This window comes from Palaemon carinicauda, chromosome 14, assembly GCF_036898095.1.
Source record: "Palaemon carinicauda isolate YSFRI2023 chromosome 14, ASM3689809v2, whole genome shotgun sequence".
NCBI classification, from domain to species: Eukaryota; Metazoa; Arthropoda; class Malacostraca; order Decapoda; family Palaemonidae; genus Palaemon; species Palaemon carinicauda.
The window spans coordinates 35,454,349-35,481,848 of NC_090738.1; the positions used below are offsets into that span (position 1 = coordinate 35,454,349).

Here is a 27,500-nt window from a genome sequence, read left to right on the forward strand (position 1 = left end):
TCTTAGTCTGTGGACTGATATATTAAAAAAAAAATTTCGATTTGCTCATCATCACAAACAGTGCGACCTAGTTATTAAAGAAGGCATTTTCTCATACAAACAGACACAATCATACACAATCTTTCACCATAGATGTTGCAGAGTCTTCAGTGTTCGTCCCTTTGTTAAGGACATTGGCCACATTTTAGGATTACCTTACATCTTACAAAATTTGAATGGGATAGGAGTGCAACTCGTTATACTATTAGGTTTTTGCAATATGGACCCCGATTTACTTTGGGGCACAGTGTCACTAAGGAGAGGCACACTAAATGTACTGAACACTTTCAGCAATAGACTGGGTTGCGTGCGAGAGTGAAGACTAAAATTACAGAAAGATCATTGTTCAGAATGCATCTATAATGTTTTAAAACGTTTCCAGAAGACTTAAATTACAGAAAGATTATTGCTCAGAATGCATCCATAACGTTTAGAACGCTTCCAAAAGACTTAGATTACAGAAAGATTATTGCTCAGAATGCACCCATAACGTTTAGAACGCTTCCAAAAGACTTATATAAATTACAGAAAGGTTATTGCTCAGAATGCATCCATAACGTTTAGAACGCTTCCAAAAGACTTAGATTACAGAAAGGTTATTGCTCAGAATGCATCCATAACGTTTAGAACGCTTCCAAAAGACTTATATAAATTACAGAAAGGTTATTGCTCAGAATGCATCCATAACGTTTAGAACGCTTCCAAAAGACTTATATAAATTACAGAAAGGTTATTGCTCAGAATGCATCTATAACGTTTAAAACGCTTCCAGAAGACAAATTACAGAAAGATTATTGCTCAGAATGCATCTATAACGTTTAAAACGTTTCCAAAACACTAAAATTAGACACTGATACCCTCTAATGAAATAGTCTAGTTCAGCTGAAGTGAGCTCTAAATTGTGTTTTATGTGAGGATCTTAGGCAACTACATGATTATATGTGACAGTGACAGATGATGGGTGGGGTTTTCAGCTAAATGAGTGCTTCTATGGAATCCTTTTAATTTTGTATGAACTCAAAAATTTATTATATATATTTTTTAGCCGTTACATTGATCTGAATTGACAAAGGTTACTGTATAATTAATTCAACATGGGGAAAAATATCACTTCAAGTCATGATGTACTTCAGAAAGTGTCTGTTTTACTATGCAATACTTGTTGCTTCAAGGTGATCCTATGATAATGTATATACTGATGGATTGTTTTAAATAGCTGTATTGTGTCACCCAGATGTAATGAGTACACTTCCAGCCTGATCACATACTCATTTCAATAGTGTTATCTTGGCACAGGTATAAATCCAAATTTGCCTGTTTTACCTTTGCACCATTCCTCCATGTTATCTCAGTATTCCTGTAGTCAATTTGCAGTACTGTTGTGAATAGCTTTTGTGTGGTGTCCTTAACCCTGTTGTGATCAGCCATTGCTCAGTATCTTCGTTTTGAATGTTATTGCACACGATATACTTGTAGGTCTTCCTGAATAGTTCTTATCTTTCCACTGTGAAGTTGTCTTCCATGGCAGAGGGCTCTCTTTGGGTGAAGGTATGATTTAAGTGTAGCAACACCTGGAGAGAGTCGTCATCTTCCAAGTAAAGGCATACAAGCTATGGTGGGGTATTGGGCTGTTTTGTAACGCATTATTTCGGGGGGCAGGTGATGATGTGTGTGTTATTGCAGTTTCGGACAGCACGGAGAGCTCAGGGGGCAGACAACCCACCAAAAGTAGGTACCCGCTGGACCCCGCCTGGCTTCCTCCCCATTGTACGCCTCTCTCCTCTCTTGGTCCCTACCAATCTATAAAAAATTATCCAGAGAATCCTATGCTAGATACCAGAAGTCCGTATACCTTTCCTTATGTTTATTGGTTGTTCTGAATACTTTAATTACAACAGAACTGTTATTAAAGGGTATGGGGCTTGGCATGTGTGCATGAAATATACCATATAACTTCAACACTTCCTACTTGTCCTGCCCCCCCCCCCCCCTGTTATTTTGAATATTCGGCTTTTTAACTCCAGTTGCATCACTGAACTTAACGTTGTTAATTGATGGAGCTAGCTACAAATCTGATCTAGTTAGATTTGGTTACCTTTTGAAAATAACTTTGTATGGAAATGAAGGTAACAAGTTCCCCCCCTCCCATCCATCAAACAAATGTCTTCTGACGAGACAGTCACAGTGTCAATAGAAATTCAAAAGGAGCAGGAGGAGGCGAGAGATGGTGGAGGAAAGGCCATGGCGGCACTTTAATGGTACTACTGCTTGTCCCGTGGTTCTTCATCATGTTGTTCCTGACCTGCCGCTCGTGTTGATGTGTCTACCCTTTTTTTCTCTACCCTCCCTCTCTTTCCCGTGCCTGTAGTCAGCATCTGGCCGGCACTCTATGGCGATTGACCCTGAGTGTTCGGTTAAAACACTTCCTTCCATACCTGCTGCCTGTAACTCCGTTTCTCTCTGTCTCTCACTCTCACCAGCATTGACTGGGTCCCTGTTTCTCGCTTGACTCCATTAAAACACTTATGGCTTCCTGTTGAAAGTGCTTTTTTATTGAGTTATATTTTTGAATAGGTGTGATTATCTTTTGTTGACTATGTGCTACTTAAGCCTTAGAGCATTTCTTTTTAATGGAGTAAAGTGCTTTTTGTACCTGGATTTTAAGTTTCATTTCATGCTGATGTGTACATATGTTTGTGTCCCATATGATGGATGTTGTATTTTCCATAATTTTCATCCAAACAAATACCGTTTTGATTATGTTTTAACTATTTTCCCTGAAGGGTGTTAAATGGACCCAGGGCTGCCTGTTGTACATAGTAATGTGTTTAAATAGTACTTGAATATTATCATAAATAACCCTTCAAACCCTGAGGATTGTAGTAGCTGTAGTTCTATAGCACTGATTAGCATCGTCTCTGCATCTTCCTGAGGCGACTGGTCCTTTTGATACTAGAGCTGGTTTTTGTGCTGTTACTGTCTGACCCAACCTATTTTTACTCCGGATGTTTTATTATCAATGACCTGACCTTGTTTACCCTTGACCTCTTTACTGACAAACAACCTGCCAGTCACGACCCTCTCACTCCGATGATAGTGATAGCTATCCTCCCAGATTGCCAGTAGACGGTGTTGAAACTAATGCCTTTAGCAAAAGGATCCAGTGCCCATCCTCAAGCTCTAAGAGATAGTATGGACCATTCAAGCCACCATTCTTATTTCTTTTTTTTTTGGCCTCTTTAAACTCCCTTAAACAGTATCCTTACCAATGATATTTCCTATACTTTTAAGAAGCAAGACTAAGACATATTTTGTTTTCTTATTTATGCCTTCATACCACTTGCAAACATAGAAGCTTCATCTCAGATGATTTGTTTGTCCTTATGCAAGATAGTGAATCATATACTGGATATAGCCTCATTATCTAAAAGAACAAGGAAATGGTTCATATAGCTTTCAATTTAAAAAGAATATGCATGAATACAGAGTTTACATGACCAGCATGACAGCGCTAATAAATGTCTTAAACATTTCCCAACCAAAGATATCCGTCTCACCCATTTTGCTCTTTCTCCATGGACTCTGCAGCCGGGCTGAGCAAGTTCGCCAAGCTGGCCCGCTCGGTCACTCGGAGCAGATCAGTGCTTGTCACCCAGTTCTCGTCGCATCTTCCAATCAAAGATGTCACCAAACAATCCAATATCACTCATGTAAGTACTCGACGTTTGCTGAGCTAGCGTGCGATATGTGTATAAGGCCGTAGCTTTAGAAGTGTTTAGTATACTTACTGACATATACATGATGGAACATAATGATAATTATACCAAATATATTTGGTTGTGGTTGAGTAGACATTAAAGTTATAAGACAAGACAACAAAAATATTTATCTCTTCGAAAAAAATCTAAAAAATTACACTAAAGGTATGTACAAACCATAAAATTACATTAATATTAGATTACATTAATACATCATATAGTTACTCTAAAATTTAGTCATTCCAAAAATTAGTTACTCAGAAATTCTGAATGAAATATATAAGGTTTTCCTTGAATTTAAGTTGAAATCTTACTTTTAAGATACCCAAATCGTCTAATTCTGATCCCAACCTTGCCAAGAAAAATGTAATCCATAACCTACCTGTCAATTTTGACATCTTCATCCCTTTGTACATAGTTGAAAGTGATGAAAAGATGCTTTAATTCCTTCTCAGACCAGACCTTTGAGTGTGTCCCCATAACATGCGGCATAATCCTGTTTCTTATTGTTTTGGGTCTGTATTAGAGACTGAAACGACGTGAATTTCTGCAGATGATGAGCCTGAACAGCGACGTAATGCCACAGTACCGTCAAGAGGCTCCAAAGACACCTCCGCACATCCTACTACATTACTGTGCCTTCAAGGTATGGTAATGCTGGTAGGACACCCCAGAGGGAGGAGTGTCATTGTGCTAGCTGCCACATTTGTTCGTTCTGGCCGATTAGTGTGCTTTGTTCTGTTGGAGAGAGAGAGAGAGAGAGAGAGAGAGAGAGAGAGAGAGAGAGAGAGAGAGAGAGAGAGAGAGAGAGAGAGAGAGCAGTTGTGTGACTTATATATATGTGTATATATATATATATATATATATATATATATATATATATATGAATGAATGAGAGAAAGAGATATTCATGTTTATAAAACTGCATAGCTTTATAAATATTTATATATATATATATATATAATATATATATATATATATATATATATATATATATATATATATATATATATATATATATATATATATATATTGTGTATATATATGTATATATGTGTGTTTATATACGTGTATGTATATATGTGTATATATATATATGTATGTGTATATATGAAAAATAAAAGAATGGCTTTCTGTACGTATTTGTAGACCATAGAATCGGTAGCAAAATATTTGCGACCTCAAGTGACAAAGAGAGAGAGAGAGAGAGAGAGAGAGAGAGAGAGAGAGAGAGAGAGAATTTTTGTGGTTGGTAATTAGTGTAAACCCACCATGCTTGCATATTAGTGTCTGTATAAGTGTGTAAGCATATCTTATCTTTACATGTGTGTGTTGGTTTATTAATATGTATACGTTTATGAAGTGATGTAGTAGAAATTTAGAGATAGTAGGTAGATATTGCACTAATGAATCTTAACTAAATAGAGTAGATCAAAAAAATATTAAGTGGTAAGGGAGAAGGGTGGAGCAGAAGACGTCACAAAAAAAAAGGTATATCATATTGCATCCCACTATTAAAAAAAGGCAAGAGAATCTCATAAAAGAGATTTATGTATATATTTTAAATGCATATTCTCTCATGGTTCATACTTGCTCGGGTTAATGACCAAATTGGGGGCTCACAGGTCATTTGCCCTTTTTTTTTTTTTTTTTTTCCACCTTGAGTCTTGATGAAGATGATCATCACCTCCATCTCCCTTGTTACACTCGCTACTTTTTCTAATGTATTTTCATCTTTTTTTTACTCTTGCTTCGAGTTTTTTCCACTTATTGCATTGTATTTTCTATTCATTTATTCATTATGGTTATGATATATCTTATCAGACTTCTCTCACAAACTCGTTTTGAATACTTTTTTTTATCACGAGTGGGAATGCATGTAGACTTACGGGACAATGGTTTAAGTACACTGTGTTCTATCTCCACTATTCAATTTTACCAACTTTATTAACTTAATTTACTAACCAATTATCAGAATCAACATCAAGGTAAACTTTTGTTTCTTTATCTTTACCCTGTATTAAGATTAATGCTTTAATAATAATGCTAGTTAATTTTTACTTAAATCGCATGTTTTTTTTTATTAATCTTGACTCATATATACATATGAATGTATGTATGACTTTCTCGACATTGTAAATAAGCATGCAAGTGTGTACGTCTCATCTCCTTTGCACAGGCTATCTGGGACTGGGTGATCCTCTGCCTGACCTTTTACACGGCCATTATGGTGCCCTACAACGTGGCCTTCAAGTACAAGACATCCGAAGACGTTTCCCTGCTGGTGGTGGACTCCATAGTCGATGTGATTTTCTTCATAGATATTGTGCTCAACTTCCACACCACCTTCGTCGGCCCAGGCGGGGAGGTGGTGTCCGACCCAAAGATTATTCGCATGAATTATCTCAAGTCGTGGTTTTTAATAGACCTGTTATCGTGCCTACCGTATGACGTCTTCAACGCGTTCGACCACGATGAAGACGTAAGTAAATGCGGCATTCAAGGAGAAGTACAAGATAAAGTAAGTGTTGTCCGACGTCCCCGTCAATGTTTCTTTTTTCATTTCCATGTTTGTTTGCCTGGCCTAACGTTGCCCGCGTGAAGGAGGCTTCTTTTTTGACGCTGCTGATGCTGCTGCTGCTGCTGCCTCTCATTTTATCATCTCGTTTTGATCCTTGTTTTGTGTCCCCGTGAATCTCCGTGTGTGTGTCTCTCTCTCTACCCACTCCGTCTTGTCTTTCATCCGTGGCACAACATGAATCTTACCTTTAAGGGCTCACTCGGTGACAAAGTGCTCTTCTGCAGACCTCTCTGTCGCTGTGTACATTGTTTATAATTAGTTGAAGCTGTCGTCTTTCCAAGGGGGAAAAATGTGTTCTTTTGGAGTTCGTCAGCTTCATGGAAGTTCCAGTTGCAGATATTAGTTCCCTATTCCTTTAGAGATCTAGTATTAAACATATCATAACAGGGACTTCGTTTTTTAGATAAACTTATTTACATTTATTTTATCAAAGCCAGTTAAAGGTTTTATCCTCAATTTTTTTCAATATAACATAATACTTTCATTTTACTGATTATAGTTTAATTACACTTTTCTTGTGGTAGAACCAGTTTTCGTATTTAACGTTACATTTTGAGATTAATTTCTTCCACTTCATTTCTGTAAGAGAGGGAACATGATTCTAGTCTCCCATGATCTGCACCAAACTTGTTTCTATCACAGCAATACAGATCACATAAAACACCGTAAGAAAAGTACTGTGATACTTTTTGTTTAGATATAAATCTCTGTAGCCTTTGATTTTAACCCCCATTGTAACTTGTAATCTTATCAGCCGTAGTTAGAGATTATAGGTCACGGGAAACACAGTGGACTTTGTAGTTAGAAAAGAAATTCTGTATAATTGGAATCCCTTAAGCTGCCAAAGGACACCCTCTGCACACCCACACCTGTTCTGTCATTTCACGGGGACGCTCTCAAGGGGACGTTTGCACATCACAGGTGGATTTTCCTAGTTCAGTGGAGAAGGAGCCTCTGCTGGCATAAGGCCAGCTTGCTTGTTCTAACAGCAGAAATAGCGTAATGTCGCTCTAACATCATTCAGAGGTGTCCCCCTCTCCCGACCTTACCTTTTTGTGGATGAGCCAACAGTTCCCGAGAGAAATCACTTATTTCTAATATGTCATGACCATCGATGTCTATTTCCAGCCTCCTCTTCTTCTTCTACATCCTCTGGAGTGTAAAGGAGTGTTCCCCAAGGCGAGACACACTGGATGGGACCCTTCTCGCCTTCCAACAGGGTTTTTATTAACATATTTTAGATGGTATATCTGGTTGGTGGTACATTAGCAAGGAAAGTTTTCATTTTTGTCCTTGTCAACCAGTCTCCCCCCGCCCCCTATGCTCAATACATATAGTTAGAATCATGATTTTTGTTTCATTCAACCATTGACATCTCATTTTTTTTCATCGGTTAGAATTTTTTTTCCTAATGGCCACCTGCACCGGACGTAAATTAAATTTGTACATAGTGGTAATGTATAGAATAACAGACTTAATAATTTTGCGATGAAATGTACTTTAAGATAAACACGCAGGAGACCTATAACACACGCTGAAATAGAAAGCACGAGGGTTGCAAATGAACGTCATAAACTTAATTTTTACGTAGTATTAGATATAATTGATGAACAAATATAGATAATCTGGGCCTGATATGACACACAAATGTAATTTTTCTGTAGTTGAAGATTTTCATTACTGGATTTTCAGTATATATTTTCCTAAACATTAAAGGATAACGAAAAATAAAAGAAGATTGAAATAAAATCAATAAAATAATTGAAAAAAAAAATAAAGTTATAAGATATATCACTGCACAGTAAAATTGAAGTAAATTTTTATATGATTAAGGGATGGGAATATTTTAAAGAGATTTACGTGAAATAAAAGCTCTTGCTTTCTTTTTCGTCTTTCTGGGGGGTAATAAAGCACTTCAGGCTGACGTTGAGAGGGATATTAAATTGATCTAATCTTAAATTGGTGGTTATTAGTGAAGTTGATATAAATTAGTTTTATTTTCTGTTGTAGTTATTCCGTAAAAATATTGTTTTAATCTATTAAAGGGTGTTCCATTGCAGTGCGTCGTAAAACGTGTTACTTCAATTGATTCATATTATTATTATTATTATTATTATTATTATTATTATTATTATTATTATTATTATTATTATCATCATCATCATCTTCATCGTTAAACAAAAAGCTAAATTCTCGTGCGTTTTAGTCATTGTTGTGTTCCATGTAATTATTATTACTATTATTATTATTATTATTATTATTATTATTATTATTATTATTATTATTATTATTATCGTGATTGTTAAACAAAAGTTAAATTCTCGTGCGTTTTAGTCATTGTTGTGTTTCATGCAATTATTATTATTATTATCATCATTATTATTATTATTATTATTTTATTTTTATTGTTATTATTCTATTATTATTTTATTATTATTATTATTATTATTATTATTATTATTATTATTATTATTGTTATTATTATTATTATTATTATCAACCTCATTTTTAAACAAAAGTCAAATTCTCGTACGTTTTAGTCCTTGCTGTATTCCATGTGATTAACAGATTTAGGAAATACTGTAACTGCTGGAATACCTGTAACGTTCTCGGCCTGTAGATTAAAACTCACATACAGTTTATAATATTAATTATATAAAATACTTCAGTATTATAAATGTTCTTATTTTATTTCTGAAAATTAGGCCGTCGAAATTATTCGGAAATCTTGTAGATCATATAGCATTATATCCGTTGTGTTAAATTTAATATTTCCATTTACATAATAAGTAGATCTTGAATATAAAATGGTATCCTTTATTTAAGTACAGACGAAACCCAGTTATATTTTGCTTTTATCACCCAGGTAGGACACAAAATATTTGACCATTCTGTCATTAAGGAGACGGTGTAATGAGTCAGTTGTTGTAGTCTGATTTCCATTTTAATTAAAGAAATGCTTTGTGGCTCATTTGTGTTTGTTACGATTTTTTATAGGAAATTACAATCTGATATTTATATGTTCATTGTTGCCTTAATTTGGAAGTAGGAATTCGTAGTTAGGACTCATTACCTGTCATCTGAGTTAGGGTAATATTCTCTCTCTCTCTCTCTCTCTCTCTCTCTCTCTCTCTCTCTCTCTCTCTCTCTCTCTCTCTCTCTCTCTCTCTCTCTCTCTCGACCCCTGTCTTTAAAATATTTTATTTTTCCTTGTTTTCTTTCCTCTCTGGGCTATTTTCCCCGTTGGAGCCTCTGGACTTATAGCATCCCGCTTTTCCAACTAGGGTTGTAGCTTAACAAGTAACAATAATAATAATAAAAATAATAATAATAATAATAATAATAATAATAATAATAATGATGATGATGATGATTTAGTGAATGTAGGGGATAAAAATGAATATATCGTGAAGTGAAAAATCTCTTGATAGATATCAATTTAAATCTTAGATAATAATACATAACATTACGGGCCAAGTAAATCAAGTTTGTACCTGGCATAATTAAAAAAGAAAACGTATTTCAAACACTTTCTGTTACGTATTGCGTATTTCTCTTTCCATAGCTGTAGCTGCAGTGTTTTTTTTTTTTTAGCTTGGAGCGTCGCTTGATAAACTATCAGAGAATACAATTTAAATGTCAATGTAACACAAAATTTACCCTTTTAAATAAACCTATCTTGTAACTCATGATTATAACTTATTTGTCTACTCTAATGCTGATCTTTTCTTTCTGAACTGAACGAAGTCTTAAAACACGGAAATTATTTTGAGAAATGATTTGCATTTACACCCATAAACCTTATTTGCAAAACTATCGAAGTTGTTGTTGTTATTATTATTATTATTATTATTATTATTATTATTATTATTATTATTATTATTATTATTATTATTATTATTATTTATTATTATTATTATTATTATTATTCAGCATTTGATGATGCCTACTCAACAAGAGTAAGAGTCCCTTGAGATCAACATTCCACTTTTTTCATTTAATTTTATCAATTTAGATTCATTTAATTTGAATTCTACCTTTCATTATCTAATGCCGATGTGTTCCGAAAGCCAACCATGCGAAGAAGTCATGTAATAGTGTTAAATGAAGTCCACAGTTAAGTAATCTGTCATGTGAAATTGGTTGTTCGTCTGTAGTTGGGATACCTTAACGTGGTGAAAGTGTTTGGGTATTGCCATGATCAGCAAAGCTGAACTCGTCAGGGCCACCCATACTAGGTTGGCTTGGTGTGAGCGATCAGACGAAAATCTCCCTCCATCACCAATCCGCAGTGGTCAGCATGCTGATAGAAAACTGGCCAAGCCCCAGACATGAATTGACATGGCCATTGTCGTGCAGTGGACTAGAAACGGCTGCATTTGATTTTGCTGTCATTATCACATTATTTATTTGAAATATATCGCATATATTTCATCATAGACACATTACTTAATTGGGTATTTTGTTTTATATCTATTTTTGTGAGAAATAGACTTCGAAGAGATTTTCCCCATTATTAATCCTGTAACATATATAACAGCCTCGCTCGCACAATACAAGAACATTTGGAACACTTCCTTTGATCAGTTTGCACATGCAGGATGTCCGTCACTCAAACAAGACTGCTTGTACTGCAGTTGCCAATGCACGATTGTGTGTGTACACGTGTTCGTTCCACTGATCACCAGTTGCATTATGACATGTTCTCACTTTGCACTGACCAAGTCACTGACTGAGTCATATCAAAGCGTTTCGAAGCAGTTTACGAATCGTTTCAGAGTTTATGGAGTCGTTTGGTGTATAAGAAACTTTAGGAAAGATAATTAACTTTATATTGAAACTTCAAGAAAAAAAATTACTAAGTTGACTTTTAAGTAGAGTCGAGGTTTATGGTCAGTAATTTTTTATTTAGATATTGTGAATGTATAGGAAAAACAAATGACTGTGGAAACTTCAAGAAAAAAAATTATGTTGACTTTCAAGTAAAGTCGAGGTTTATGATCAGTAATTTCTAATTAAGATCTTGTGAATGGAAATATCGAGTACCGCAACTCGGGTAAAGACCAGGTACCCTATTTTATAATTTCGAAAATTGCTGCTTTCAGAGAAATGCTTTTTTTTATCCTTTTCAACGCATTGGTAACCAATTCTCAGTGTCATTTCTGCACTTGGTCGAAACGAGAAAATGAACAGTGAACTTTTCTCTTGTTACCTCACAGATGGGCACATGTCGAAGCACTTGTCAGCCTGATGGATTTGCAACATGGCAATATTTTCGTATTTGATGAATGTAATTTACTCTCAAGACACGATGATTCATTTTGTCATTTCATTCATGCCTTGTCATCTTTAATTAATCTTTTCAGGCATATATGAATTATTTGAAGGTCAAGCGTTTCTAGGTTCTGATTAAAAACTATTAAAATTCATCAAGTGTAAAATCATTTTAATTTTGATGAATTGTAGATCATAGATCTTTGTAAAAAATATATTTGTGAAATGATGACGAAGTCTAAATCGAAATTAATATTTTAGATTGTAAACTTTGGGATACGTGAATTTCCATGAACAGACTCCTGAAGAAAAATGGTTTTCTACGAATCCAATAACTGCAATAACTTGGATAGCGAAATGTACCGCATTGAAACGGCGCATATTTCCTCTGGGAATGGTTTAAAGAAATTAAAAGCGTTTAGATATATAAAAAACAGGATGTATTTTTTTCAGAGTAAGAATCTCAAAAGGTAACTTCCTGACTTTCCTGTCAACTTAAAAACAAAATGATTATACCAGATTTGTCGATAAAGAAATAATGATTTGAGGTTATCTTTTTTCCCTTATGTTTAGAAAATATGTTTATTAAGATGTCATTAATCAAACTAGGTAAAACTGTTGAATAATCTGAAATATATTTATTCGATCGTTCCAAATTGATAAATTACTGTAAAAGTGTTCATCTTCTCAAGTTCATGTAATGATTTAGGTTGTTCTCAATTTAAGAAATATCATATAAACTTGTAATTTATTTCGGAATAGAATGTCAGGGCATTGCATTACTACTTCCACTGTCTTGGGTTAGAGTTCTCTTGCTTGTGGGTACACTCGGGTACATTGTTCTATCTTATTTCTCTTACTCTTGTTTTGTTAAAATGTTTATAGTTTATATAGGAAATATTTATTTCAGTTTTATTACTGTTCTTGAAATATTTTATTTTTCCTTGTTTCCTTACCTCAGTGGGTTATAGCATCCTGCCTTTCCAACTAGGCTTGTAGCTTAGCAAGTAGTAACAATGATGATAATAATAATAATAATAGTAACAATGATGATAATGATAATAATGATGATAATAATAATAATAATAATAATAATAATAATAGTAGTAAGCTAAAAAAAAAAAAAAGGAAATCCAAGTTATATCGTTTGGGGCAAAACTTGTAAGGAACCAAGCTGGGAATGAGTAATAGATATTACCACTGTATTAGAAATAGGCCCAGCTAACTCATCTAAATAATCTTATAGCCTTCAACAGACGTTGGAACTCCGGTGTTAGCGGCACTGGAAGATTATAAATCGGGATAAGACAGCAAAGAGGAAGAAAACAAAATCTCCTGTTTCGACGAAAGTAGAGAGGCTCAATCGGTTATGAAGTCAAAAGTCTTGAGTAGCACATACGCTAATGTAGATTTAATATATATATATATATATATATATATATATATATATATATATATATATATATATATATATATATATATACATATACATATATATATGTATATATATGTGTGTGTGTGTGTATATATATATATATATATATATAGTGTTTTAAACAGAAAAGCTTGTCTTGGGTTCAGCTCATAAAAATCTTGGGTTGAAAAAGACCATGACGTCATTTACTCACAGCAAGAATTTTATAGGGATGAAGGGGGTTTAAAACTATTGAAATCCTTGACAAAGGCAGCATAGGATATGTTGAAATTGTATTCAATAGATGGAGCCAACAGAAAGTGTAGTTAATACCACAAAAGCTCATTATATTATTATTATTATTATTATTATTATTATTATTACTTGTTAAGCTACCACCCTAGTTGGAAAAGCGAGATGCTATAACCCCAAGGGCTCCAACAGGGAAAATAGCCCAGTTAGGAAAGGAAATAAGGAAAAACTATAAGAGAAGTTTAAGAACAATAATAACATTAAAATAAATCTTTCATATATAAACTATAAAAACTTAAAAATAACAAGAAGTTAAAAAGTTCAAAATAACAAGAGGAAGGGAAACAAGATAGAATAGTGCCTGAGTGTACCCTCAAGTAAGAGAACTCTAACCCAAGACAGTTGAAGACCATGGTACAGAGGCTATGACACTAGCCAATAGTTATAAAATCGCAATATTTGTCAGAGTACTTGAAACAAGGACAGGAAAATATGAAAATAATGTAAATGTCATTCCATTTCAATGAGCCTTAAACTTCCAAGCAAGGAAATGTCTTTCCTTAGATGTATTTACTCCTTTTTGCTCGATGATTCATTTAATCATTACAGGGGAACTTAATTTCAGAAAGACGATTGAAACAGCCAGAGATTTATTATATCGATTCTTGTGATTTCAGCGGATTTCATGTCGCACCATGATGCTTTTCCCAGTTCGTTTTAACTTATCCGTAACAGTAAAGACTTCCTTCGACAGTACTCCTTTAATTCAATGGTATATAACTCCTTAAGAGAAAGTTACAGATTTTTAATTTTTCAAGTTTTGAGATAATAGTAGTTTTGTCAGTAATGCGACCTGTGAACCAATGATGTTCATTTGTATAGCTTGGTGTTTAAAGGTTTAAAGGCCGCCCATGAATGGCTGGGGCAAGGGACAGTGACATTGCCCTATCGACAGGACAATGTCCTAGAGACTGACCATATATACATATGATAGGCGTCCAAGGCCCTTCTCCACCCAAGCTAGTTCCAAAGAGGGCCAGGCAATGGCTGCTGATGACTCGGCAGGTAGACCTATAGGCTCCCGCAAACCTCACATCTTTAGCAGGCAAGGATGGTGAGGTTGCAGCGACCAAAGAAACTAAAGAGGCGGGACTCGAACCCCAGTCTGGCGTTCACCAGTCAGGGACGTTACATTGTTTTGTGTTAGGGCTAGTGTTCTGATACTAGGTCTTCAAGAAGGTTGTCTGGGGGTAGTGCGAACGATTTTAGTTTTTAGTCGAGGTTGTAAGTACCCTCAAAGTTAGGAACAGTTTCTTTAATTTTGTTAAACGGGATCGGGTGTAACTCAGGGTGAAATATTAAGGGAAGATAATTACAATTTGGTGACCTGTTAATCTTTTCTCGGTTTTCTTTAGCTTTTCTCTCTCATCCTTCACTTCATCCATCCAAGGTCTCTCGCCGTTCTCATGTTCACCCATAATTACACCATCAGTACGAAGTCACAAATTATTGTTGTAGCCTTGATAGCAAGAAATGAGATTTTCAGTTAATAATAAACACGCTAATAATTACTGTTGTATAAAGTAAATGTTAAAGTTAATGATAAAGTTATGGAGCACATGTCGGCACCAGATATTAAATGGAAAAAACGTAAATACAATTTCCGTCTTATCCTGAAACTTATAACTGAAGCTCCATTTGTCCAGAGAGATATAGTCTTTGATTTGTATACGCCATTGCCACATTATGTATCCATTGTAAACTTGTAAAGTAATATGTCCCAAAAGCGTAATTAAAAGTTTCAAAGCATGGCTTACCTGGGTGGTAGCGTAGAAAATACTGGAGACACGAGACCACAAGCTGTTGTGAGGAGTAATAGCGTTCTAATGGAACTGTAATCTGGGACCGACGTAATCCTAAATCATTCGAGGAGCGAGTAAACGTTATTATTATTATTATTTTTATTATTACTTGCTAAGCTACATTCCTATTTGGGAAAGCAGGATGCTATAAGCCATAGGGCCCCAACAGGAAAAAACAGTTCAGTTAGGAAAGGAAACAAAGAAAAATACAATATTTTAAGAACATTAACAATATTGAAATATATACTTCCTATAGAAACTATAAAAAACTTAGTGATAAACTGTGGTCTCGGCTCCAGCTCTATTTTTGCAAGGCCGTGGTATAGCACCGCGCGCGTGAAATAGGGTCATTAAACCCGCGTAGATAAATAATTCATTCATTTCTATATTAATTTTTAATTGTTCAATTTAAATAATCTCTAATATTTTCATTTATCATTGTTAATTAATATTGAAGTTTCAAATTATTTTTTGCATTTAAAATTTTCACCACCACTATTTAAGAGTAATGCCATCGATCAAACCATGTGTTCTTGAAAAAGAATTGCGTGAAAAAGGTTATTTTAAGCACGTATAAGCACCCAATATTAAATTGAATATGTAAGCGCTGTTTACTTATTGTGAAACCTAACTGTAGAGATGTATTTAATTTTTAGATACCACTAAGACTATGTATTAATATCTATCTATCTATCTATCTATCTATCTATCTATATATATATATATATATATATATATATATATATATATATATATATATAAAACTTACAAGGAAACATGATGCTCTGATGCAGTATATACATATAGTATATATAGTATATATATATATATATATATATATATATATATATATATATATATATAGATAGATAGATAGATAGATATTTTATGCATAATAATTAGGTTAATTTTTTGATTTATTGTACATTTAAAGCCACTAAGATCTCATTTCTAACTCATATGTTATCAACAGTGTTAATTTTCATATAGTAGTTCTCATCACTAATGGCCATAAAAAGCAATAAAATTTTCAAGAACTGAATCTCTTTAATAGAGATTTAATGTGTACATAATAAATTTGTCAGCTGCTAAAGAATGAAAATAAGATCCACATTGAGTGACGTAATTCCCTTTTAACTTAATCTAAAACATTTCCACGTGTAAGAGCAACATTTTAATAGGTTAATGGAGTAAATTAAGGTTATTTTAACCATATTTAAGACCTGCTACTTTTAATAATTTTCCCATGAGATGCCTTAATTATATCATTAAACTTATTTCATGACATCATCAGCACATGCATGAAATTCATCCTGTTCCATAAATATAATGATTTTTTTTTTTCAATTTAAAGTCATTGCTAGAAATAAATGTCTCTTTGCAGAAGTAATAGATATTTAGGATTTGTTTTCCTTCAGACCTGGATTAATTTTCCTACAGATATATTCTATAAAGCTAAATTATGTGGTTACCTTTGGTCCATCATTGATTTCTCACTACTTGTAACTTTCTTTAATAATTTTCTTTCTTTCCCTCCGCAGGGGATCGGGTCACTATTCTCCGCTTTGAAAGTAGTCCGACTCCTACGACTTGGTCGCGTCGTCCGCAAGTTAGATCGGTACTTAGAGTACGGCGCCGCTATGCTCATTCTCCTCCTTTGTTTCTATATGCTGGTTGCCCATTGGCTGGCTTGTATATGGTATAGTATAGGTAAGGCATGTGAACATGCGTCAGAGAGCCAGACAGAGAGTACCTATGGAAGCAGCTTCCATATTGAAATTCGTAGAGTGAAAGATTACTGTACTTATGTTGAAAGTATTATTTTGCTTATTTTAAAGAGAGATTTTTCTTTGTTTGAAATATCATGACATTCACTTTTTGAAACTAAAACCTTTGAGAGAAAAACACAGTACATATTTTTAGAGAGTTAATTCTTGTATGCATTTTTTTTTGAGAGAGAAAATAATTTTATATACATCGGGGAATTCATCACAGAAAATGTGCAGCACCAGGAGCAAAATTTCCTCACCTGTCTGAAATTTAAATCTCAAACTCTCCTAGGTAAAAGCGACGCTGACAACGGCATCCAATACTCATGGCTGTGGAAACTGGCCAACGTCACGCAGACCCCCTACACCTACAACTTCTCCACAGGGACTGACGGGACTGATACCTACGAACTCATCAATGGTCCCAGCAAGAAGACCATGTATGTGACCTCACTCTACTTTACTATGACGTGCATGACCTCGGTTGGCTTTGGCAACGTGGCAGCAGAGACGGACAATGAGAAAATCTTCACTATATGTATGATGATCATTGCAGGTAATGTAGCAAGTTTCTTTTGTGATAGTACAGGTTTGGAACTAAGGAATCTTCCAGATTTCTCATACTTTTTCTAATTTGCAGCTCTATTACCTTTTTAACTCAAAATTTAAAACTCATATTTTCCCATATTTATGATTGTGATATTTTGCAGAATGGATTGATTTTCTTGTCTTAGCAAGTAATAAGGTGTTTGAAAACTGCAGTGATTGGTCAACTCTCAATTTTCACAGTTTTACTGAAGAAGAATTTCCTGTTTAACCTGCAATCACTGTTTTTTAAATAAATGAATTAATATTCACATCTAGAAGAGTTGTCTACATAATTAACTATCATTCAACTGCAAATTTTCTAAGGCCTCGTCCATTTCAAATGGAGTGACACAATCATTTTCACCTTCAGCACTGCTGTACGCCACCATCTTTGGTCACGTGACGACCATCATCCAGCAGATGACGTCTGCGACGGCTAAGTACCACGAGATGCTGAACAACGTGAGGGAATTCATGAAGTTGCATGAGGTCCCGAAGGCGCTCTCCGAAAGGGTCATGGATTACGTGGTTTCGACCTGGGCGATGACCAAAGGGATCGATACCAACAAGGTAGAAAACGAGGTACTTACCAACTCCAACGGCCGACGGACGGGTATTAACCAAGTGAAAAGCATGATGATGATGATGATGACGATGGTTCATTTTTCTTACGGTTTGTTTATGATTTGATGAGATAAATAAAAAAAAAAGCAGCAACATGAAACCGCCCTATCACCAGTATCTGATGCCCCTCCACCTCACCTCTAGAAACATATTTTACACACGTGGGTAATATTGTAACAGTATAAAAATACTGATGATAATAATGAAGGTGAGGCATAAGCAATGGCTTTGACCTTGCCTCTGTGAACCAAACAAAATGCCAAAGTTTGAAACCACGTTTTGGAATGAATTTTATTTTCCTCTTATTAGCAAACCACCAACAGCTACGCTTCTCGCCACCACCAGTATCATTGGAATATGCATATTTTGACATACTCATAAAGCATGAACGCATTACCTCTTTCTGAAGATCTTTAAAGGGCCGTTGACATCATATTAGCTTGCTTATCTATTTTCACTGAATATACACACATTTTCAGATGTACAGTTCACTTACTTTAAGCATAAGAAATGGTTACAGAATGCATGTTTATTAATCTTTCAAAGATATTTATTGTTGCATCTGTAGATACTTGGTTACAGTACGTGTGTAACATTTTTGGACCCATTTTCATCTTAAGCAAAAGGAATTCTGTACTGTTTAGTATTTGCTGACACAAGTGATATACTTCAGACAAACGCTAGTGCCAGGAAACACACTGAAAATGTATTTTTAGGTTAATGAAACTGAGGAGCACTGTGGGCAATTGTTCCGTTTTTCTGGTAATTAAGGTAAACTGATTTGTTTATAAATTATCTAACAAAGTTTAACTTAGATTTTCAATACTTAATGCTTGTTAAAAGACATTTCCCCTGCTTTCATCTACGGACTAATGTAATTTAACTAATTTTTGTTTGAATGCTGTGCATTTTCTAACAATATGCTTTACTCTAACTAATTTAGGTGATTCATATTTTCTCATAACTTGAAAGATTAAATAAAGCCCAACATGAGAAATTGACTTTTGTAAAAGAATTAAATTTTTTTAATAATTTTTTATATAAGTAAAAAGTTAATAGCTAATATCTTTATGAATGATTTGGCATAAATAAGAAAGATAAGTGTGATAATGTGCTAAATCCAGTATAATATTTATCAAAAGTTCAGAAGAACAGCCTTCTCCATGTCACTGGTCCTTTAATCAAATCTTTGATAATATAAAAATATAAAACCAGAAAAGTCAAAATTTTTACTCTTACTGCGTTCATGAACCATTTCCAACCCATTTTGTGTCAGGACCCCATACTAAAAGACGTTACTTGGGATTTCTTTTAGAGAACTGAATGATAAGTTCCTTAGAACCATACTGAACTATAAAGTGTCTTCTGTCATTTTGATTAGAATACTGATATTGATAATATAAATACTAAGGATCAATCTTTTATTTTCGTATGCCAGAGTATTCTTTGTTAGGGTTCATGTAAGTTGAAATTTATTCTATGAGGAAAAGATTACTGTTAGTATTTAGAGGCCAATTTCATTATAGAAAATCTGGATATGTCAAAATAGCAGTAGTATGATTTTCTATTTTTTTTTAATTTCTATTACATTTGTTTTTGTTGCTGCATGAATGAAATTCATGAAAGAAATTTTGTTAAAATACTAAGAAAAATCTAATTTTTTACTAATCTCATAGCTTTATGAAGAGAAGAATAAGGTATACTAAATTTGGTAGTAACTTTCATCTATCTTTGGGCTTTTGCTTTATACAGTAGTTTTATGTATTGAATGGTCCATGAACGCATTGATTAGTACAGTACTAGATTTTTTACCCTGGCACCCACTAACCCTCAACCCATAGAAACCATTCAGCCACTAGAAGCATTGTTGAAATGATAGTTCATATTAATTTAGAAAGTTCATAAGATACAGGCAGAACACTTCAGTTATGTCAAGACACTAATAATTTTGTCACTTGAATTCTTAGGACAGAAGGGCAGAGAAAACTAGAATGATTTAAATAAATAACCTTACTTTTCTAACAGTAGCTTAGAGGAGTTTGTATATATATCTATATATACTGTATAGTCTACTACATTTTGCATATTTTGGCTTGTTATTTATACTTCTTTTTTTTTTCTCCAGAAATGGGCGTGACTTGTTTTTGATTTGATATGGTTTTTACTGCATGCTTTTCACTTGTGGGCTCCCTCCCAAGGAATTTCATCCAAAGAAAAAAAAATGCAAGTGTTGAAAAAGTGCCCCGCCATGGCATAGTGGGTAGGTTGGTGCCAGCGGAGAATGCGACTTTCCCCTCCACCAACCTTCCTTTGCCTAACTGTCTTGATAAACTCTTCATCTTTGAAGGAATCTATTGCATTGCTTAATTTACTCTTTTCAATTTATGCAACGTAACATTTCTTCCTAAATCTTCAGTGTTGTTAGAGTTTGTCTAGAGAAAGGGCTCACACTTGTGGAGGGAGCCCCGTCCGGCCAGCAGTTGGCTAAGGGACTCCCAAGCAGATCTGGCTGAAGAGTCTTCTTGAATCCTTCGCCTCTAACCACCCCCCTCAAAATATATATACATATTTACATCGACCAGATCGGCCAAGCAGGCAAGTCCTACCCTTTACCCAAGTGCCACTCCAAGTTCAAGAAATCCCATACCCAGCCAAAGAGTGCTCCTAATCCACTTCCAACTTCCTAACCAAATCCCTTCATATATCCTGTGATTCACAGGAATATTTTATAGGGATGGAACAACTTGAAAAAGTTTTGTTATAAATCTAGTATATCCCTAAATTGATTAAATGAAGGTATACTCAATAATTATTGAGTTGGTGAGCCCATTCACCATGAGGACTTAATTGGATTCAGATGTGAAGTGTACTATTAAGAGGGAAATTTGACCAAGATATAAATTGTAGATTTATTCTTGGTGAATGAACACTAGTAATTGGTTATGTCAGCTGTAAGGATTTTATAGTTAAGTATGCACATTATTTTGCACGACGTAATTCAAGAAACTTATTTTAAACTCATTTTCTCATTTTATGTTTCCAATGATCTCATTTATATATCTTTATATACTGATGTATTGTGTATATATATATATATATATATATATATATATGTATGTATGTATGTATGTATATTATATATATTATATATATATGTGTATAAATATCTATGTATATATATATATATATATATATATATATATATATATATATAGATAGATATATATTACATACATACATACATACACACATGGCCCTTTGCGTCAATAGGCGCAGGAAATGATATATATATATATATATATATATATATATATATATAAATATATAAATATATATATATATATATATATAAATCACCATCATCTCCTACGCCTATTGACGCAAAGGGCTTTGGTTAGGTTTCGCCAGTCGTCTCTATCTTGAGCTTTTAATTTGATAATATTCCATTCATCATGTGTGTGTATACACACACACACATAAAAAATTACTTTAGAGAAATGCACACTGCCTGTTTCCCCCTTTAATTACACAAAAAACTGGCTGATTTGTAAAGTCATATAAGATTTTCTATGATCAGTCTATCTTGATGACATATTAATTATTTCGTTCTACTTTGTTTTGGGTGTTACTCTCTTATCTGGTCTTCAGTTGATGATTATCACACCAATTAGTTTAAAGGTTGTTCATGAATGGTAGAGGCAAGGGACAGGGATAATGCCCTAAAGACTGACCACATTACATATTATGATCAGTGCCCATTCCCCTCTCTACCCAAGCTAAGACCAGGTAGGGTCAGACAATGGCTGTTGGTGGCTATTGTCATCCCTAAACACCCCATCCAGAGCTCACAAGGTTGTTGAAGTTTCAGACTCGAGCTTGAGTCGGTCACAAACTCCAGTCCAGCATATTGCCAGGCAGGCATGTTTCCAATAAACTGCCACAACTTGCTGTCTCTTAAATTCCTTATTCCTGATCTGTATGTTAATAGCTGGTGCCATCGTTCAGTTAAATATTTGTGCGTGTTGCATAAGATTTCTCATAATTCTGACCATTCTTCGCATTCAGATCTTCCCAGAATGTACAGTTGGCTTCATTAATTCCAGTACAGTGATGTGTACTTGGCTTCCCATGAAGTGTACCGGGATTAATGAAGTCAACTGTACCCTCCTTTACATAGGACTGGTATGCAGTTAATGCTAACAATCTTGCCTTCTTCATAAGGCTCAATACTACACAGTAATCTAAAAGTTTTATTCAAGCTGTGACCAGATTGTAAAGTGATCTTCCAAGTTTTGCTGCAAATGCTTGTCTATTGAACAGGTTGACATAAGTCTTTTTAACAGCTTATACTGTATATGCAAAATCTATTTCAGTGTTGTCACTGATCTTGAGATTAAATTAATTTCTTTAATCATTATTTCTCATATATCTTTTGATCCTAATCCTCTAGAACCCATGGGATGCATAGGGCCTTAATGAATTCACGCCATATGTCTCTTTCCTATGCCATGTCTCTAAGCTCAATGCAATTTTCAGATCCAACCTCCCTCTGCTTGTCATCAGCCACTTTTCTCCTGGTCTACCACATCCTCTCTTTCCCAGCTGCTGCCATTCGGGTACATCCTGAACTAACTCGTTCTCCCTTCTTAAAATATGCCCCATCCATTTCCGTCTTGATAATCTAACTATAACATCGTTTTCTGGGTCGACCTGTGGCGGCCGGTGACAGTTTTTTATAGTACCGGGCTTTTGTTTTATATCCAGTATAGTCTGTTTTATTGTTCCCGTCTGGCTTTGTTTGTTTAGTACCCGCCCCTCCGAGGCGTTCGTCACTCGACTGTGCTATTTATTTTAAGTTTTAGCAGATGCTATTCTTCGATCGTAGTTTTATATGGATGTACAATTTTAATAGAAACAGCAAGTTATGACATCCTACCTTGTCTGTACAATATTGAGATCTAATAAGGCTTGTTATTGGCTGTGTGGAAGGATTCAACCATTAAGAGCATAGAGATTTGTATCCTTGGAGCCAATTGGCCATGAAGCATAACATCTCCTCCCAGCATCTCGCCCTGTAGCTTCTTACAAATGAGCATCAGTTGTATTTACGGTGTGTTACTGAACTTGTGTTCCTGCGTTTAGTGAAGTTTCAGTGGGATTTTAGTTTTGTTTCAAGCCGTATGATGCCACCAAAGGCCCTGCTTCTAAGGCTTCTGTTAGTGAGCCTAAGCGTCAAAGGAAGATGCTGACCATAGTAGAGTAGGTGAAACCTTTCAACATGTTGAAAGAAGGTAAAAGTTTCACGGCTGTAGGACGCCATTACAACATCAACCCGTTGACTGTTCACTACATTGAGAAAGAATAAAAAACTTATCAGAAAGACTACATCAATGATTTTCAACAGTTCAGCAAAGAGAGTGGATATTTCCCACAAGAAGATAGTAGTAATGATGGAATCTGCTTAAAGCTCTCATTATCTGTGCAGTAAACAGCATCATCACCTTCATTACCATTTTTACTGCACAGCTAATATATCGTCGTAATCCTTATTCAAGACAGGCAGCAATATCTTAACGGTGAGTAGAACCTCACACTCGGAGATAGAGAAAAAATAGAATTAAAACTTTTATGATTAAATCACTTTTAATAATGGTTAACTGCTTATACACTGTTTACTGTATGTACTGTACACAAGGAAAATTTTCATGAATACTGAAGTGTTTACTGTTTACCACTATTGAAGCGTATGGTAAAAGGTCATAAAGATAAGGGGTGGTTTAATATAAATATGGGGGAGGGTTATAAAGGTTTAAAATACAGTACACGTAAATGATAAAATAAATAAGCCGTCGCTACTTCATGGATTTTTCACCTATCGTGGGGGTGGTCAGAATTATCAGCGATAAAAGAGTGCTTACTTTACATTTACTCTGATGCACAGTGCAAGATTCCCCTTGCAACACACACCACCAAAATTCAATGTGTCAAAATACATAGGTTTAAGTACTGTACAGTAGTAACTGTTCACACAGTTCAGTTGAGCTAGCACTTTTGTCTTTGATACAAAATTTCTCATTGATAAAATTGAAAAGCATCCACCTATTTGTGACAGGGAAGTCTGAAAATGTGGACATAGACATAAAGAAAGTTACTTGAAGGAAGTAATGGAAATTTTCTACTCCTATCCTAAGTTAGGTTTTGGATACTAATAAAAAAACTTGTGGGCTTTAAACAGAACTCTGAATCATGACCCATGGAACACAAGTGGACCCTTCCACCGTTGGTAATTAATTTTGTGTCAGATAGGGATCAAGGTCTTGTAGAGTTCCTGAGGTATCTGCTGATAAAAGATATATTGCTCTATATCTTTCATGTCACCTTGTTTTGTAGAACAAAATGGTACTTAAAATATAAAAAGGCAATTAGAATTCATCTTTATAAGCTAGACCTAATATACTCTACTTGCTCCAAAAGCTATCGCCCTGAGCTATAATCCATGATTTTTAATTAATTGTGTGACCTCTGATTTTTCTGGAATGTTGGTACGTGAAAAGTTATGATTTAGATTACATTGTCGAAATGTATATCTTTATATAAGGCTGGCATCATAGCAGGATTACAGGGCTGCCAATATGTGCCTGAACCTAATCTCCTTTCTCAATACTCATTGTCCCTGGTCTCAAAATGTTTACCGGAAAGTATGCATTGATAGGTTTTGGAGCGACTGTATATTACTTATTTCCAAGAAACTGTAATTTTTTTACTTCATGCAATATGTATGTGCATACTTGACGTGACTAAATTCAGATACATTACTATAGTGTACTTGAAAATAGAATTCAAGTTTTTTAAGCAGAATTTTAATCAATAGAATTCTGGTTACGGATTTTGCATTGCTAATACTCTCGAGAAATTCACGCCCATTTGGCATAAAGAAGAAAGTAAAGTCTAGTCGAAATTAAATGTCAGATGAACAGTAATGCTGGCTTTTTTATTTTTATTGTTTTGATATTTTATTTTGCAAAGTTGATTCACGCTTTTTTTATACTGTATAATCTAATATGGAATGATGTATTTAATCATTGATACAACTATCAATAGAACCAAAAAATAGTTTTTTGGGCCAACAATCTTTTTTCCTACAGTTTGATAGTAAATTGAATATGAATTTTGTTATTTCCTTTGTTCATAATTTTATACTTTTATAGTATTCTGTAAGGTCCTTTTTTGGTTTTATTGAGAAGCATTTTTGTGTATTATGATTACAACAAATAATGGAGGTATATTTTGATAGTGATTAGAGTTTGCTTTGGTATATTACACCTTAGAATGCTTTAAAGTAATTACTGCATCTATTAAAGATTCTCTTTTTATAGTAGAATCTCACTTGATTCTCTTACTTTATTGTGTGTTGTATAAGTAGATGACATATGCATCCTCTTGGTTTTATATCTTCATTTTACTCTGAACAATTATTTATATTCTGTTGAAGAAATTCTTCAAACTTCATTTTCATTTCACATTTTGCAACTCATCTAGGATGGCCAACATCATTCTGAAAACTAGGCTATATTTTCTTGTAGAAGTGCCCCATCTTATACTTATTTGTATTCCAGCATAATAACAGTTTGGTAATACAGTACATCTTGACAATTGAGCTCCTTTCAGAGCACCGCTAATGCAATGCTATACATTTTCATCCACTACAGGTACCAAACTTACCTACAATACATCTTTTTCTCTATACCTTGCATTTTCATTCAAGTCACCTAGCACAATCCCTTTTGGTCTTCATCCAAGCCAAGTAGAACACAGATTCAGACTCAATCACTGTCTTTAATGCTTACTGTATGATCTATACATGTTCTTGGTATCATTTTTGTTTTCTCTTTGCAGTTATCTTTATTTTAGGTTTCAACTTTCTCTTACATATGTAGAATATGCTTTCCTTTGTTCCATATGTACTATTCAGGTCAGGTCTCTCTCTCTCTCTCTCTCTCTCTCTCTCTCTCTCTCTCTCTCTCTCTCTCTCTCTCTCTCTCTCTCAACAAACACATATATCTTCTGTCATACTATTCTGTACTATTGTACAGTACTGTAGTTTGTTTCTTTCTTCTCTGTAAATTCTTAAAAATAATGTCAATAGATTTTTCTCTTCTCCAAGCACATACATATTTCACAAAATGCTAAATGAGAAAAAGTTCTTCTATAAAGTCTTTAATTCCTTTGGTGTTTGTAAAGATTTCATGTAATTTCTTATTCTCTTATAAAATTTAGTTCGATCTCTTCTTTCAGAGTCTCACACTGTAAGCAATCACTAAGTAGGACAGTACTTCAAAAATTCATGATGGAATCACATCTAAGAAAACTGTCTAATTAGTTTCAGCTGTGCATCTCCTGATATCCTTGAAAACAAATAAGACATTTGTTTGTCAGCCCTAGTATTTCATATTCAGAAAACATTCCTGTAGAACTATAGTAACATACTTTCTCAAAAACTACTTTGTAGATATGTAGTAATAAGCTTTCTGCAAAATCAGTACAGTACTGTTCCTTATTGTACCTGTATTATAGTTTTACCATAGGGTAATTATGTCATGATGTGCTATAATCATGCGACCTTTATCCGTCATATCTGGTGTGTTTTATGGAGGACACATTCAAATTAATTGACTGGTCATTGTAATCATCGTCAAACTTCTGAAGTTTCCATGTACATAAGACAAAATCTCGTAACCTTCAACCCAAAGTTATTTATATACACTTACCATAACTGCATTCAGTATTTGATTTCATTAATTTCTTTCATCTGGACAATCCATAGGTACTGAATTACTGTCCCAAGGATATGAAGGCGGATATTTGTGTACATTTAAATCGGAAAGTCTTCAATGAGCATCCTGCCTTTCGGTTAGCATCAGATGGGTGCCTTCGGGCTTTAGCCATGCACTTCACTATGAGTCATTCGGCACCAGGTAAGAAAGCCAGTTGCATCCCTCGAAGGCATAGTAAGCAAGCGCCATTTGGGAAACTTGTTATTCTGATTTTGTTAGCTGCGATATGTACCATAATTCATTACTATGTTTGCACTTGCTAGTAAAGTGATAGTATAGCCTCTTCCAACATTATTCAATGTTATTTGGACTCAAATTTTGTTTTGTTTAATTAGTAGGTACACCACTTGTGCATTTTTAAAAATTTGTTTTTAATTCACAAAGAAAGTTTTTTATACAGCATTTCTTTGTAGTACAGTTTATTTTCTTGTGATTTTGTTAAGTTCTTTAGCCCCTTAGTATTGTTCAATCTCAGTTGGAATTGTTTTTTCCCCATCAGTATCCT

General features: G+C 34.4%; 1 protein-coding gene across 1 annotated transcript in view; it reads left to right on the forward strand.

Annotated features, from left to right (window-relative positions):
* The window catches only part of LOC137653513 (potassium voltage-gated channel protein eag-like), a 562,168-nt gene that overhangs the window by 448,289 nt on the left and 86,379 nt on the right, over positions 1-27,500 (forward strand). The window contains exons 6-13 of the mRNA XM_068386969.1: positions 1,723-1,767; positions 3,628-3,749; positions 4,324-4,443; positions 5,977-6,279; positions 16,722-16,890; positions 17,242-17,505; positions 17,908-18,107; positions 26,986-27,136. Coding sequence (XP_068243070.1) covers positions 1,723-1,767; positions 3,628-3,749; positions 4,324-4,443; positions 5,977-6,279; positions 16,722-16,890; positions 17,242-17,505; positions 17,908-18,107; positions 26,986-27,136 — 1,374 coding nt within the window. The remainder of the gene's footprint in view (positions 1-1,722; positions 1,768-3,627; positions 3,750-4,323; positions 4,444-5,976; positions 6,280-16,721; positions 16,891-17,241; positions 17,506-17,907; positions 18,108-26,985; positions 27,137-27,500) is intronic.